The following is a 16,226-nucleotide window of genomic DNA, read 5'->3' on the forward strand; positions in this document are numbered from 1 at the left end:
ATGTCGACTCTGCTTCACTCAGTCCTTTCTGGAAGCTTAGACATAGAGATCTCGGTTCTCTACGTATTGATTATTATTCACAGTTGAAAAATTAATTTTATTTCGCAGGAGACATGTGATCATGAACTTAAAATGTATATTTTTAATATCACACTACAGTGTGTGGGATGGGGGAGGGAACCCTGCCAGATGCATTCCAGGCCCAGAGACAGAGCAAGTTGCCCCAGGACCTTGGTTCCGCTCCCAGAAACCTTTGTAGGGACGTTTATTGGGTTCTTGTTTTGTGCAAGGCTCTCATCTTTATTATGTGGATAATTGGTATTTTTTTATGGTTCAGTGAAGTCATCAAAGTTTCTGTTCTTGCTCTAATCACTCAACAAGTGTTCCCTGAGGACCGGCTAAGCAGTGAACAAAGCTGAGTTCAGGGCAGTTTGAGGGTTAACCGTATGTACTATGTTCCGCCTTTGAGCATGAGTAATGCACGAACCGCGCCCATACCCATCTTCTGTACCTCGGAGTCTTGGATGAGCTCACATTTGGTTCTCCGACTTTTACCACCCCCGTGAGAAAGTTTCCTGGGGGTCGTTCTTGATGCCTCTTCTCTTCACCCCTGCATTCCATCCATGGCTCATCCCTGACCGGCCAGCTCCCGGCGTTTGCCTCTAGTTGGCCACGGCCACCACCCCACGCAGGGCCACTGGGTCCCACCTGCGTGACTTGGGGAGCCATTGGTCTGGCCACGTCCATTCTTGACCCTTCATTCAGTTCATCCTTTGCATAGTGGCTGCAGGGACTGTTAACATCTATTCATTGGACTCTCCTCTTGTGCGTAAAAGCCCACAATGGCTTCTCGCTGCGTAGCTGCCGCAGTCCTGCATCCCTAGCCCCTGTATCAGTGTCCTGCTCTGTCTCATGTCCTCACTCCCTTGCTGACTGTTGTCCAGCCACACTGGATTTCCCTCAGTCCCTCGCAGGTGCTGCCCCCAGGCCCTTGCATATGCTGTTCCTGGAAGTCAGGTTCTTCGGGATGGCCTCTGTGTGACCTCCCACCCGTCTCTCTGTGCCCTGCTCCCTTCCTGCAGAGCCCAGCATGGTCTGCAGTTAGGGCCCGCACACGTGTGTGTTTTGTTCAATGTCCATCTTCTCCATCGGCCTCCAAGCTGCATGAGGAAAAGGCCCCGTTCAGAGCTGTGTTTGCGACGCTGTTACCATGCCTGCTGCTCCCACAGCTGTCGAGTGAATGAATGAACGGATGGGTCGTGTTTCGGCGTTAGCCTGTCCTGTTCACAGAGCAGGGCCTGCGTCTTGGTTCTTGCGCATTTGTCCAAATGAGCCGAGTCTGGCTCAGACTAGCCGCTGTGATCCCCCTTGTGCAGCCTCACCAGCTCTGGGGTCCTCATTGATACGTGGCCCTGACCCATCTTTGGGAGTGTTGAACCACTGTGGCTGTTCCTTGTTTTGGAAAAACCCAAGGCCAAGGTTCTTCTCTAACCCCGGAGCCGATTCAGCATGGAATTCCAGAACCCACTACAAGCAAACATTGATGGAGAGGCTGTGTAGCTAGTGGTCAGGAGCTGTGGTTCCTGTGAATCAAGCGTGTGGGCGCCGGGTGGGGCATCTCCTGTCTGCGTCAGGGGCGGTGGCGCCCAGCCTCCACCAGGCCTGGCTCGGTGCCCTTTCGCGGACGGCGCCTGGACCACCGGCCCGAGAGCAGCAGACACCCGCGTCCCTGGGCCCGCTCTGCCGCTTCTCTGCCCACCAGCGGGTCTGATTTTACGTGCTTTCAGAGCACGGCCAAGTCGCTGGGTGTGCACGCGAAATGCGCCTTTTCCGTCTCACTCTACCGGACTCACTTCCTGTGTTGCTTTGTGCGTGGATCCTATTGTCTGCGTGGGGCTACAGTCAAAGCTGAACTTTGGAAAGTGTTTCCCCGAAATCTCTCTCCCTCCTCAGTCTCTTCACCTGAGAGGTGGGGTGGACAGCAGAGCCCAGCTCAGAGGGTGTGGGTCTCACGCACGTGAGGTTGCTGGCATCCCGGGGGCCCAACAGCGTCCCTGGTAGAATGACTGGTGTTTGTATTAGTTTCTACCTGTAGTTGGGAAGCTGGTCGATACGTTTATTTTTTGAAATATTGAGGGGAATTTTTCATATAAACTTTACAATGATTCATAGTTCATCACCGCTGGGAGCATGTAACTCTGCTCTACCGTGTTTTGTTTTAAATAAAAAGGATGTTACTGTCCACACAGCGCGTCCGCCTTGATTCTGATGTGTCTTGCTTCTGTGGGCCAGTGGGTGACAAGACGGTGCCGTTGCATCTCTCCGTGTGTCCTCCTTCCACACTTTTCCTGGCGGGAGCTTCTCTGTGCTCAGATTCGAATCTTCTCTGTGCTTGTGGCCCGGTGCTCCTCACACTTGGGTCACTCCGTTCTGCTGGTCCCCAGGGCTCCAGGGACGCTCCTGGGTGCCCCCCAAAAGGCTGACACCCACGGTCAGGAACGAACTTGCCAATGAGCTGGAAGGCTTCTCGGTGGAGGGGCCCCTACCGTCCCCCTCCGTCTACCGCGTCCTTTTACACAGAAGGGGCATTCTGCAGATACTGAATTTGAATCAAAGTGTAATTTTGAGATACCATCATTGAGAAAAATAAAGTCTTTCTCAGCGATTTCTTAAAGTGCATGTCTTTAAAGAGCTTTGACAATTACGTTGAAAATACTAAGAGAATTTGTAATATGCAGTAAGTGTTCTGAGAGTAACCCGATCGTGTTTGACTTAGAACCTGTGCTGATCGGGACAGATGTCCAGGTGTCAGTTTATCTTTGCCGATGGGCAGTCTGCTAATGAAGTAAAGAGTTTAGGGAAGTTTGGCCGAAAAAGACATTCAGTACTTGATTCACGTCTGAGCCTTGCTCAGCAATTCTGTGTGTCTCTGGACTGTTTGGTTCTGTGACATATACGGGGATAGCGTGAGTCTTCAAACACGTATCCTAGGTCAGACACCCTCGGTGCCAGAACGGAGAGTCTCAGTGCATTTCGGCCTCTGCTGGGAGCGGCTCTCTGAACTAATTACGGAACTTGGTCGTCACAGATATTTAACATGAAGCCACTACAGATCGTGTTTCCCTCCCGCGTGGACCCTGAGAGCCCGGTCATCGACTTGGACCTTCACCTGCCCTTGCTGTGCTTCAGGCCCGAGAAAGTGCGGCAGGTAAGCGTCCCTCCGGACCTGGGGCATCCGTGCTGGTTGGCTTGGTGGGGCATCTAAGCTGTCATCGTCTGGAGGGTGATTCCAGGGCACGTGTGTTCCAGAACATTCCAGAATGTTCCGAATGTTCCACAACACACTGGGAATAGTTGCTTTTTGGCTTCAAGCAGACATTCAGGACTGTGCACACCATTTACAAGCAGTGCTTTTGGGGGTTAAAGGGGCTTTCGTTTTGGCAAACAGCAGGGAAACCGGGTGAGACCTAGGCTCCACGTGGTTTTGGTGGCGCATTCACACGCATGTTCAGTGCATGGCGCGTGGTCAGAGGTGTGTACACGGTGTCGTTGATCTCCCCCAGATCCTAACGTGCCTCCTCATGGAGCAGCGGATGGTGTTCTTCTCCTCCAGCTGGGCGCTGCTACCGCTGGTCGCCGAGTGCTTCCTGGCCTACCTGCACCCCCTGCAGTGGCAGCACACGTTCGTGCCCGTCTTGTCGAGCCAGATGCTAGACTTCATCATGGCACCGACGTCCTTCCTCATGGGCTGCCACCTCGACTACTTTGAAGAAGTCAGCAAGGTTAGGCCTTGGCCATTTGCTGTAGAATGTCAGATCCTTGTGACCCCTGCGGGGACTGGCGGAGAGGGGCTTCCAAAGGGCCCTGCAGGGAGGGCCACGTGCCCTGGCCACAGGGAGAGGGTGGGCACTCCTGTCCCTGGGGCTCGTGCTCTGGGCTCCACGCACGCGGGGTGCTGTTGCGCGTCTGCACCATCCTGCTGCAGTCCTCCGGGTGTTTTCGAGGCTGGGGGGTTCTGGGCGCCGGGACCCCGTGTCACGTGCCAGTCCCCTTAAATTCCCGGGGCTCCAGCGAGGAGAGTGTGGGTGTCGGCACTGATGGAGCCTGCTAACCGGCCTGGCCGTGGCTGCTTTCTAGTTTTGTGGCCTTGAGTGAGGTGCCAGCCCTTACTGAGCCTCAGCCTCCTTGGCTCTAAAGTGGGCATGTCCTCCTGGGCCGGGCTCTGTGTGGGGACCACCCCGCACCCGCCAGCACAGGGGAAGGGCTTGGCAGACCCCAGCAGCCAGTGTCCCGGTCCAGATCTTGTGTTTCTCTGGTTAAGCTTCTGTTGTTCAGTAATGCTGTGGACCATCCTACTGGAAGACGCCCGTCCACGCAGCGTGTCACCCACAGCATTAGTGGGTGCGTAGGCCTTGCTGCACCCGCTTGCTCGCCGTGCCTGACCCGCGGCAGAGCGTTCGGCCCTCTTGTGTCCTAGTCGTAAAAGGCAGAGGTTAATGGGATACTTCGGTCGTCAGGGCCAGGGTCCCCAACAAGAAAGTGAAAACAAAACCGCACTAACATCCTGCTTTACAGTGTAGACGAGACCACAACGCATCTTGTCTAGCAGCCTCTGCGGGAGTGACTTTTGCAAAACATCCTGAAACAAAACAATTAACTGTAAAACATTGGTCACTGTCACAGGTTGAGACAGTCTTCAGATGTCAGTCCAAAAGACCAACACGTGAACAATGACCCGCTAGGTAGACAGGGGCACGATCAGAGCCCTGACTGGTACATCGTAGCGGCCAGTCCACGGGGGCCCACACTCAGGATGCTCGTGATCGTTTCTCAAAAGAGCTTATAAAACCCCCTAGATTTGAACGGTAGAATGGCAGCCCTCTTGGGTCCCCTCCCTCTCGGGGAGCTTTGTACTGTCGCTCAATCAACTTTGGCCTGCTGCCCACCACCCTTCGTCTGGTCGACCTCTTCATTCCTCGAAGTGGTCTGACCAAGAACCGCGGGCACGAAGGGAACAAAAATCCTGTAACAGCAGTAAGTGTGGTGGCCTCATTATCGTGGCAGGGATCAGAGGAGCCAATAGCACAGCACTTGGCATACAGTAAGTGTTTAATAACGTACGTGTAGATGGTGAGCTGACGCGAATTTGTAATACACTTGATATTGTTGGCGGGCAGAGCATGTTTGGGTTTTTAAAACACCTTTATTCACATAAGATACCACAGAGTTTACCCTATTAAAATGTGCGATTCAGTGGCTCTTAGTAACCTTACAGAGCTGTGTCAGCTAATTTTAGGCATTTTTAGCACCGCACAGAGAAGCCCCGTATGATCAGCGTCGCCCCACGCTGTCCTCTGCCCGCTCCTCGCCCCCCCACCTACTTCTGTCTCCACGCATTTGCCTGTTCCACACGTGTGGTTCTGGGTCCGTAGCTGGTCTTTCGTGGCTTCCTTCGGTCAGTACAGCGTTTTCTAGGTCCATCCACGCCGTCCATCCACGTAGCTGTAGTTCTGCTGAATAGGATCCCGTCGCGTGAACGTGCCACGGTTTCTTTGTCCGTTCACCGGTCGATGGACGTTAGAGTTGTTTCGACTTTTGACTGTTGTGACCGGTGCAGCTGCGAGCCTTCGTGTGTGTGCGAGCTTCTGTGTGGCCCTGTCTCTCCCCTCCCGTGGGTACACGCCCGCGGCAGACGCTAACCATCCAGCCGCTTGAGAAGAGGCCGGGCCGTGTGCACACGTCCCACCAGCAGCGTGGGGACTGCAGTTCCTCCGCCTCCTCGCCAGCATTGTCCCCGTGTGTCCTTGCCATTCTGGCCGTCCCAGCGAGGGTGACGCAACGTCTCACTGTGGATCTGATGTGCGTTTCCCCAGTGACTAACCCTGGAGCACCTTTGCACGTGCTTACTGCCCGTCTGCTCAGGGCACGTTTCCTCTTGCTGTGGCTGTTTCCGAGTGTGTGCAGACACGAGGCAGGGTCGCGCGTCCCCGGGCACTCCTTCTCGTCCTCAGCGCTCATCCCCTGCAGCCCGCTGCCACGCGGGGCCCAGAGCATTTCAGAGCAAATCTTGGGAAGATGCCCAGGGAGGAGCTCCATGCTCTGTTGGGCCTGGCCGCTCCCAAGGGGGAGGCAGGTTCTTTCCACGGTCTTGTCAAAGCCAGTGACTCACCAAGCGACAACACACTCTGGGGAAAGGCCATTCAGACCTTCATGGGAGGAATGGAAAATGTCTCCCAGTCTGCCTTGCAAATGAGGAAGAAATAGAGCAATGCTCTGAGGCTGAAAATGTGTGTCTTTTTTTTAGTCATTAGGGAAAATACCATCTTGTTTCAGGCCCTTCCCTGGGAAGCTTTGTGGGCACACCCACCTCACAGCTCCCGTCCGCAGTCACGAAGGAAGCCCACTCAGGGATTTACGTGTTCTCGAAGATTTCAGGATAGGCAGCAGGCTGGGGAGCGTGTGTTGGGTTTGGATGTTTTCCTCTGTGGGGCCCGGGCCTCGGACGTGGTCGTGCTGCGCGTGTGTGCGAGAATGCTCACCTTGCCCAGCCAGTGCCGTGTGTTTGCGCTGGAAGACGGCGTGTGCTCGTTTCACGTGCCACCTGGAACACGCATTCAGAGTGGGGCCCAGAGAGAGAGCGGCAAGGCCTTCAGAGAGCCCAGCGCCACATTCCCGGGACTGCCTGGTGCGGACTCCAGTGTGTGACTCAGTGTCTGTGTATCTCATTACACATCAGGCTTTACAGGGAACCCGGGCACGTAGTTCCGAAATCTGAAGTGTGTGTGCTCACTGAGCCCGGGGCCCGGCCCACACTCCAGTTCCGGAATGTTCTCTCCAGGCTGCCTGAAGTGGCCCTCAGAGTGTTTGTACCAGGGCAAGGGAAATCCAGGTGACACGTATGGAATCCTGACTCAGACTGAGGCAGACTTCATCGCATCGAGCTTGTTGACCCGACTCACAGCATATCCTACGTGTTTTGGTAGGGGCAATCTAAGGCGCGGTGTACGTGTTAAATATGGCAGTTTAATCAACGGTGACACTACGTCAGGGAACGCAAAATGTGTTTTTGTGTTTTCGAAGAGGTCTACAATTCAGATTCTTACGTCAGCCTTTTCGAACTTACAGGAAGCTGATGGTCTAATTCTGATCAATATTGATAACGGGAGCGTCACATGCTCGAGTGACGAGGACGTCGATGTCCCTGACATGCCCCTGCTGGCGGCCCAGACGTTTACTCAGAGGTAAAGGTGGGCGTTGTGTGTGCTCGGAACGGCTCTGTCCCACCTCCGTACTTGCCGGCTCTGGGCATCTTTTCCATCTTACGTTCCAGAGCCATGCTTTTTATCTTTATAGTTTGGAAATTATTTGTGAATATTTTAAGGTGAAAGTCATTGGTCCTTATTCTGATCTTGTTTGGATACTGAGGATGGCCCCACCGAGTCAGGTGATGGTCCCGTTACCCAGGAAACCTCCCACCCTGTCTCTGTGCCCCTGTTGTCTGCCTGTGACCTCGGAGCTTCCTTCCCCTCCCACCCGCCTCCTCCCTTCCCTCCCCCCTCCCCCGCCACGAGACAGTATTCAGACCCGTGGGGTGCCCCCGACGGGGCAGGATTTGTGCGCTGCCCCTGCCGTGCAGCGCAGAGGTGGGCGCCTCACGCCCGTGCAAGACGTCTTCCCGTCTTCACGCCGGCCGCTATTGGCGCTCTCGCTGCCTCCCGCCTTGCTCATGGCTCGGATGGTTTTTCCAGCTCTGCTGCCCCCGACCTTGGCTACCTCAGGCAGCAGCAGCTGCTTCCCGGAAGGGCCAGGTCAGGCTTCGTGGCCTCTGTCGTGGGGGTCGAGGACTTTCTTACCTGAGCTGCTCCTGGGGAGGGTGAAGGAGGGGTCGTTCCCACCTGCCAGGATGCTGGTGCGTCCCGGGGTTGGGGGCATCTGGCCACCGGGGGCGGGACAGGAAGCAGCGCCCTGCCCCCTGAGACGCCCGGCTCCTACTTGCCCTCTGTCCCCCGTCATCCTCCCCTGCATCCGAATGTGTGTTCATGGGGTCCTCCCTGCCGCGCCCCATCCCCCCGCTCTCCCCAGGGCAGGACAGGGACCCAGCTCTCACAGGCGGACTGTCACAGAGTGCCCAGTAGGAGGGACAGCCTTCTCCTCCAGCGGAGGGGTCGTCCCTGCACAGAGCGCGGAGGGGGAGGCCGCCGCCGCAGGCAGCACCATGGCTCTGTATGGAGTCCTTCCCACGGCGCCCCTGTGCTGCCGGGTGTGCGGCCACTGGGTGTGTGGCCAGCTTATGTTCCTTCCGGGTGGCGGGTACCTGAACAGGTCAGCTGGGGTCGGCGGGGCTGGGACACTTGTTTCCAGCAGCAGCTTCTCGTCACATGCAGGGTAAATCCAGAGTGCTCCCTGGCCTGCCCCGGCCTTGCAGACCACTCGGACCGGGTCTCAGCCCTCTCCCCCATGTCCCCATGCCTCCCATGGGGCCTCTGGCCGCTCCCTACCTGCCAGGGCCGTTTGTGTCTGTCTGGCTTTTCACCTTTCAGGTACAAGGTCCTGGAGAGATCCTCTCCAGCCACCAGCCAGGCTCTTGTCTAGCTGTCATGGTCTCTGATCCCTCCTCCCTCCCCCACCCCCACGACCTCCCATTTGGGGTGAGTCTTCTGTTTTTCTGTTTCTTCCCACTTGAGTGTGAGCCCTGCCCTGGAGCTTTGCCTGTGGTCACCACGCAGCCCACACCCAGACGGTGCCTGGTGTGCAGGAGGTGCTCAGGAAACACGGGTGGGATGGGTGTGCGTTGTGTGTATTCTGCATGTAGACCGCAAGCTTGCTGGTTGGTTTCCAAAGCTGCAGTCTTGATTGTGCTGGGGAGGCCGGGTGGTCGAAGGGCAGAGCAGGGGGTACGGGGACAGAGTTCCACCAGGCGGCCGAGAGCCGAGACACACAGGACGTTGGGTGCATCCGATCCTCCCAGGCGGGGTGTGGTGGTGGGAAGTCACTGGCCAGGAGGCCGCCTGCGCTGGAAACCCTTTGGCCTTCCTGGGGTGGGGAGTGTGTGCGCTCGCCAGGCGGAGCCGGGGGAGGGACGGACTCGGCTCGGGCGAACACGTGCATGGTCCCCAGTGGAGGCCTTCGTGGGTTCCGCACGGACGAGCTGTTTGTATGGAGCAGTGAGTGGACCCAGCCCGGAAGTTGCTGATGGTCTTCTGAGCATCCCGAGTGCTCACGCACCCGGGAGAGCATCCTCCCCCGCCATGGACAGCAGTCCCGGCGCACGGTGTGGGCTGTGGTCAGCGGCCGCCTGTCCTTTTCAGGGTCCAGAGCCTCCAGCTGCACCACGAGCTGGACCTTGCGCACCAGGGCGCCAGCACAGACCTGAACGGGGGGCGTGCCCGCAGGCGGGCCTGGCAGCAGAGACTCAACTGCCAGGTGCAGCATGCGGCCCTGCAGCTGCTCTTCAGTATCTTCAGGTACCGGGGACCGTTTCCGACTCCCTGGCGGCGCAGCCCTGAGCCGACGTGGCTCCAGTCCTCCCCCTCTGGCCCCCAACCACCGGGGGGGTCGCGCCAGCGGAGGGCTTGGGTCTAGCCTGGGGTGGGGACACTCGGGTCACTGCGGGAATGAAGCCCACCATCCAGGCGGCAGCATTCAGGGTCTGTCCCTGTGAGAAAGCCTTTCTCTTTGTCCTCATTCCCGTGGGTGCCACCGTCCTGCGGGGTTTGGACCAGAGCCTTTGTGATTACTCAGCGGCTGTGTTCTTCAGATATGTATTTCCACAGAACGGATAATCGATCAGGAAAAAAGTGAGATCGTGTATTGTAGACAGGTTGCGTTATCTCTGCTCAAAGCAGTGTAATTGGTGTGGACACAAATACGTTATTTTCATTCTGTTTTTTTGAAACAAAATCTTTCACGAACGAGGTTTGTTTTTTTTTTTTAACACTTTATAAGCTTGATGAATTTGTAAAAAGGCAGAGACTATGAACACAGAGGATCAGACTTCATGTCCCTTACGTAACTTTCTCCCTGATGATGGAAGGAGTACATTGAATGTCCGACACACGGAATGCGGCCTGTGGGCTCGTCGACCCCACGTGTAGACTATGCTTTGGCCGTGGCAGACCGTACGCGTTCACGCGCAGAGTCTGCCTGCCCCAGGGGTCACCCCCCAGTCCACCCTGTGCGTCATCTGCGGGAGGAAGTGGGGGCTGGAAGGGGAAGAAGGCCGTGACGGTCCCTCCTGGGGGGGGAAAGCCGTGCTTGCCTCACTGAGCAGCCGGAGCGGAGGGTATGCCCAGACCCAGCCCTCCCGGGGGCAGGTCCTCTTGCCACGGGACTGGGCTTGCAAAGGGTGCCCTTCTTGTCATTTCTGTGGTGCTAAATCACGACGACTCTCTCACATATTTACACGTATTTCCACACTTAGCCCGTCTTTCTCTTTGTCAGGGAGGTGAAGAACCACCTGAATTACGAGCACCGAGTGTTTAACAGTGAGGAGTTCCTCAAAACCAGGGCTCCGGGGGACCAGCAGTTTTATAGACAGGTGAGGAGCGCGTGTGCGCGTGTGTTCCCTCCTGCGTACATTTCTGTATTTACAGCATTGTTCACGGTACGTTCTTTCAGCATCTGTTAGTATTTTATGAAGTATTAGCGTTTCCAGAAAGTTTGTTTCCGCATGGTTCCTTTGGACCCCTCTCAGTTTTTTGATCTGCTTTTCAGAATATAATTTATCTGTCAGGAAATGCACCCATTTTAAGCGTAGCGGGTGATAAATTTTGACAGACATGGGTGCCTGGGAGCCACCTCCTCGGTCCGGATCGGGACCTCTGCATCAGCGCAGACGGCTCCCACCCCAGGCGCGGGGCCTCTCCGTCCGAGGTGGGAGGCAGCGCTGTGGTTCTGTCCACCCGCTCCAAGCCTGCGGGACGCTTGCGTTCTGTCCGTTAAGAGGAGTCGTATCTGGGGCTTCTAGCTGGCAGGTGGTGCAGCTGGGGCTGACCTTCTGGGTCCTTTAGGGCTGTTCTCACACTTTTCGGGTGGGTGAGAGCAGCCTTTGCCCGAGGGCTAGTTTCCCCCCTCCAGCAGGTGCTGATGCCCCGGCCGTGGAGGGCTCACAGGTCTCCCACTGCACTTCACCCGCCCGCTCCTCTCCGCCTGCTTCTGCGTGCTTCCCCCTCCAGGGCAGGGCCTCCGTGCCCAGCCCAGGTTAGGGGGCCACTGTACAGACTTCTAGAACTCTCCGCAGAGCTGCCTCAGCCCTGAGCTCCAGGCGGGAAGCTGGGCAGCCTGTCGGTGGCGCCCCGTCCAGGTGGTGGCCGGAGGGGTGTCTGAGCCTCACTTCCACGCCGCGGCTCTTCTCATGACTAAGGTGCACACAGGAGTCATTCACACCAGCTGGCAGCCTCTGCCTCTCTCTGGACACGGCCCATGCCCGCGTGTCTGCTCTCTGACATTTGCTGGACATATTCCATGTTCCCCCCATTCGCGGGAGTCCCAGCTGTCGGCTCCCTCTGCACGCACTCCCTGGGACACAGAGCCTGGCCTGCGGGGTGAGGAGACCCGGCCACAAAAGGCACCACTGAGGAGCACAGGGGAGCCCCAGGGATGCACGGGGGGTCAGAGCAAAGCTGGGAGCCCTGTTCACAGCCGGGTCACACCTGTGACAGGTGCCTGGGCCGAGCTCCCTGCTGTCCGCCTCCTTGCCCCATAGGCTCATGGAGAGTATTCCAGTGGTCCCCGTGAGCCTCAGCTGCCACCTCCCATCCTGCTCCTGCCTTCATTCTTCTGCGGGTGTTTTACACATGGGGTTTCCAGCACCTTCCTCGTGGGCCCTGTACCCCTGCAGCCCTCCTGTCACCAGGCTGGGCAGTGGCCTATAGGCCTGCGCCTTGTCCTCTGCAGGCCGCTGGCCCACAGCAGGGAGCAGGGTGGGGACAAGCACCGGCTGCTGGAGGGTCGCCTTGTCCAGCAGCCGGGTCGTGAGAGCCACAGGCGGGTGCCAGACTGTGTGCTTGCTGTGAGAAGGGGGCCGTGGTCCCCAGAGATCTGAAATCAGAGGCCAGAGGGCACTGTGGCTCTTGCCGTCATAAGGGGAGGTGGTTGAGCTTTGAATGTTCGGTGATTTTTCAGACATAGGGTGGCCGACCCTTTGCGACGGCCTGGGGAGGACCTGGAGGCTCGCACTGCAGGTGGATCAGTGAAGACAGCTGCCTGCCTCGGAACTTGTGTCCAAGGAGCCGGGGTCGCGGAGGGGCCAAGGCCGGCGAGGAAGGGGCCGGGCAGCCGCTGCAGGCGCTCCGGCAGCGCAGTGAAGGCCAAGAGCGCAGCGGTAACTGGCCTCCGTGGTCTGTTTCAGGTGTTGGATACCTACATGTTCCACTCTTTCCTTAAAGCCCGGCTCAGCAGAAGGATGGACGCCTTCGCCCAGATGGACCTCCACACACAGTCCGAAGAGGACAGGTGCTGCCCGCAGTGTGCGCGCTCGACTCTGGGGACCAGACACTCGAGTAGCGTGGATTTATTTGGGTGGATGAATGATACATTCGACCAGAAGGTCTCACATTCAGAAACGTAGAACACGTCGGGCTCATCCCCGAGCGTTTCTGTTTGGGGTGGGGGGACACCCAGCATAGTGTGTAGGCCCTGCCGTCCGCTGCTGTCCGCCTTCCCTCTCCCGCTGCATCGCCACCGCCCCCCCATGCTGTTCCAGCTCTTCCCACACTGTTCCCGACAGACTTTGTATGTATGTGTCCCTTCGGGGGTACGGTCTGTCCTCCAGCCACTGGCTACGCCAGGGAGACTCAGACACGGTGCTTCTGCTGTTTTCCACTCGCGTGTGGGAATAGCGGGCACCGGGTGTCGCGTGGGAGAAGAGGCTTAGGCGTTGAGACGTGTTCTGCAGTCGTACTTGAATCTATGAGGTGTTGCTTTTTTCTGACCCCAGATTAAACGGGATGCTGGCAAGTCCAAGAAGACCAACCATTGAGAAGATGGCCTCACGGAAATCCTCGCCACTGCATGTCGCTCACAGGAGAATGGTGGTCAGCATGCCCAACCTGCAGGACATCGCGATTTCTGAGCTGCCAGCCCGGAACTCGTCGCTTCGCAAAGTGGACACCGCGGACTACGGAAGCGGCAGCATAGGTAATAAACCGGCCCCTGTCCTGGCGCTGTTCCCGCCGCTGGGCTCTGACGTGGCAAGTCGCTGGACACAGCCGGGGTCTGTCTCAGGGCAAGGGAAGGGTTTCTTGTTTTTTGTTTTTTAGCAGTTTAATTGTTTGAAATATTTTTAGAATGTTTATTTTGCAAATTTGTTCATTATGGAAAATGACTTCTTACCCGTGTTTTCCATCCGCCAGTCACGCTGCTGTGGCTAGCGGCTCTGCACGGTTTCAGAGTCCCTCGTGTATATGCACGCCCGCGTGTGTGCGTGTATGTGTGTACATATAAAACACACGTTTATACCTATCCCTGTCCGACGGACATGACGACCGTTTGGCCCTAGTGGGCGCCATGCCCACTCTAGATCCTGGGGCACAAAGGACCCGGCGTCCCAGCCTCATGGAGCCGTGCTCCCAGGAGGAAGTCAGACCAGAAGCAGATGAACACAGAGCGTTGGGGTGTGCGGTGTCCCAGCACGAAGGAAGCAGCCTTCTCACAGCAACCCCATGACGGGCTCGGGGGTGGCAGCCACATTTCAGCAGACACAGAGGGAATGACGAGGCCAGACCACCCCAATGGCAGGTGGCAGGAGGACAGACAGCAAGGGCCATGGGTGCCGTGACAGGCAGCAGTTCCGTCTCGGAGGCGGGTCTGTGTGCACAGCCCCGAATGTCAGCCGGGAGTTTCCTTGGCGTGTGAAGTGCCTAGAACACGTGTGCAAGCCCGTGTCTCCCTCCCATGTGAGCTGCAGCAACGCGTGCCACGTGCACCTCGGTATTTACATCCCGGGCCCCTCTCCGCGTGGTTCCATCCACAGCAGCCAGGAGACGCGGGTGAGGCCGGGCGCCGTGAGCTGCGGGGGCCTCGTGGCCGCTGCCCCGGGCCCCGTCGGTGCCTCCTGATGAGCACAGAGCAGAGCGCAGGCTGAGTGAGGGGCCGAGTGCCCGAGAGAAAAGTCCCCAGTGACAGAGCAAGCGTCCTGGAGGCTCCTGCTGGGTCTGAGTCCCCTTACCGCGGCCCCCTGGCTGTGTGACCCCGGGCAGGTGGCTTCACCTCTCTGGGCCTGTAGTTCCTCTTCTGTAAAACCCAGTGACGCTTTTCACCCCTGGCCGTGCTCCACTGTGGGAAGGCGCTCTGCCCTCTCTGCCCTCCGAACCTTCACCTGGAGCCCCCCTACCCCTCCCAGGCTCCTCCCTCTCCTCCGGGCTTCACTGGCCTGGTCCTGGTCCCCTGGTGCCACCTGAGAGGCACCTCGGTGACATCTGTGGAAGGAATCGGGGTGAGACACACCTGATTAGGTTGGCTCTGGCACTGAGCGGCTGGGCACCTGGGACGTGCGAAGGCTCAGTTTGCGCGTCTGTACAACGGGTCGATGGCAACGGCTGTCTCACAGAGTAGGCACATCTCGGCTTAGGTCATCAGCTTAACCCTCCCGTGAAGACTCGCTACCACACGTTTCCATTTAGCGCTAGAGTCTTAGCAAATACGATTATCCCTATTCTCAGGGTGCCATAGAAGCGGGGTGGGGGCCCATCCAGCTCGGGGTGTGTGGAGCTCTCTGGAAGAGACGCAGAGGTTCTCGCTTGATGATGCACCCGGGGCCCAGAAACACTGACCCGGACAAGATGACAGGGAGCCGGGTCTGTTTCTCGGGTCTGACTGTGTGCGTGTCTCCTCTCGGCTCTAGTTGTGAGTGTGGCCCCGAAGCCGACGTATACGTTCAAGATCCCGGAGATCCACTTCCCCCTGGTGAGCCAGTGCGTGCAGGCCTACTACTTGGACTGCGTTGCGCTGCTGAGCAAGGCCATGAGCCTTCTGGCCCCCGACAACTCCGCGCTCCTGGCGCGGTACTTCTACCTGCGCGGGGCCGTGCACCTGATGCACGGGCAGCTGCTGGACGCCCTCCTGGACTTCCAGAGTCTGTACAAAACAGACATCAGGATCTTTCCTGCTGATCTCGTTCGGAGGACAGTGGCGTCCCTGTCGGGCCCCCAGCGCGCCCAGGCCGAGCGGGTGCCCGAGCTGCGGCGGCTCATCAGTGAGGTGGTGGACAAGCCCGGAGAGGCCCCCAAGCCGGACGACCGCGTGAAAAACTTCGAGCTGCCCAAGAAGCACATGCAGCTGGACGATTTCGTGAAGAGGGTTCAGGAGTCGGGCGTCGTGAAGGACACCAACATCATACACCGACTGTTTGAGGCGCTGACCGTAGGTAAGAGGCTGGCCGCGGCCCAGGTGGCGGGGTGCAAACACGTGGGGACGAGTCCGCTGATGGTGCTGCGAGCCCAATGTGGGCAGTCACAGGACTGGGGGGGCAGGGCCGCCCTGGGGTCTAGGGGAGCGTGGCCGGAGACCCCGAAGCCACGGTCGGCTCGCTCTGGGCCCCCACTCACTGCGCCATCCCTCAGGCGGTGGGAATGCTTCACGTGACCTGACGGCACAGACGGCAGTGCTGCTGCCTTGTCCCACATTTACTGCCGCTGCCTGGTTCGCTGGGGACCTTTCGCCCCCCCCCCCAAAGGGACCACCGTCCCCAACTTGAGCCTGCCCCTCCGACCGTGTCTTTATGTGTTTACTGGACGCGGTACGTAGATGTGTGTGGTTTTAATGACAGGACACATGCGTCCTTCCGCGTCAGTCTGCAGTCGCTCCGTCATTCAGCCTTCTGTCTTCACGACTTACTGTGCTGACGTGTGTGCGTCTGGTTTATTCCCCGGAACTTCCGATGGAGGGGTAGTGGGACAGCACAGTGCCCCTGTCTGGCCGACGGGTGGCGTTCGGGCTTCTTACTTTCCCAGACGCTGACGTAGTGACTTTCACCGCACCTGCTTCCTTAAGTGGCTGTGCACAGGTCTCCCTGGGATTTGTGCCAGGAAGCCCAGTCTGGGCGTGAGCACCGCCATCCTGACGGCGAGCTGCCTCCTTGCCCTTGGGGGCTGCACGGCCCGTGAGACCCTCACGTCCTCCACCGGGTGGCGCCGGTCCTGGATGCTCTGCCGGCTTGATGAGCGCCCGCTCGTGCGCTTGCGGCTGCTCTGGTATCGTCTGTCCGTTTCTACATCAGGATGTCCGTC

At 58.1% G+C, this 16,226-nt stretch overlaps 1 protein-coding gene across 1 annotated transcript in view; it reads left to right on the plus strand.

Annotated features, from left to right (window-relative positions):
* DENND3 (DENN domain containing 3) overlaps positions 1–16,226 on the plus strand; it is a 51,942-nt gene that overhangs the window by 14,218 nt on the left and 21,498 nt on the right. The window contains 8 exon segments of the mRNA XM_040625563.1: positions 3,089–3,208; positions 3,564–3,782; positions 7,126–7,241; positions 9,309–9,464; positions 10,441–10,537; positions 12,350–12,453; positions 12,938–13,137; positions 14,843–15,364. Coding sequence (XP_040481497.1) covers positions 3,089–3,208; positions 3,564–3,782; positions 7,126–7,241; positions 9,309–9,464; positions 10,441–10,537; positions 12,350–12,453; positions 12,938–13,137; positions 14,843–15,364 — 1,534 coding nt within the window.

The sequence above is a fragment of the Ursus maritimus genome, unplaced genomic scaffold, assembly GCF_017311325.1.
Source record: "Ursus maritimus isolate PB19 unplaced genomic scaffold, ASM1731132v1 scaffold_9, whole genome shotgun sequence".
Taxonomy (NCBI): Eukaryota; Metazoa; Chordata; class Mammalia; order Carnivora; family Ursidae; genus Ursus; species Ursus maritimus.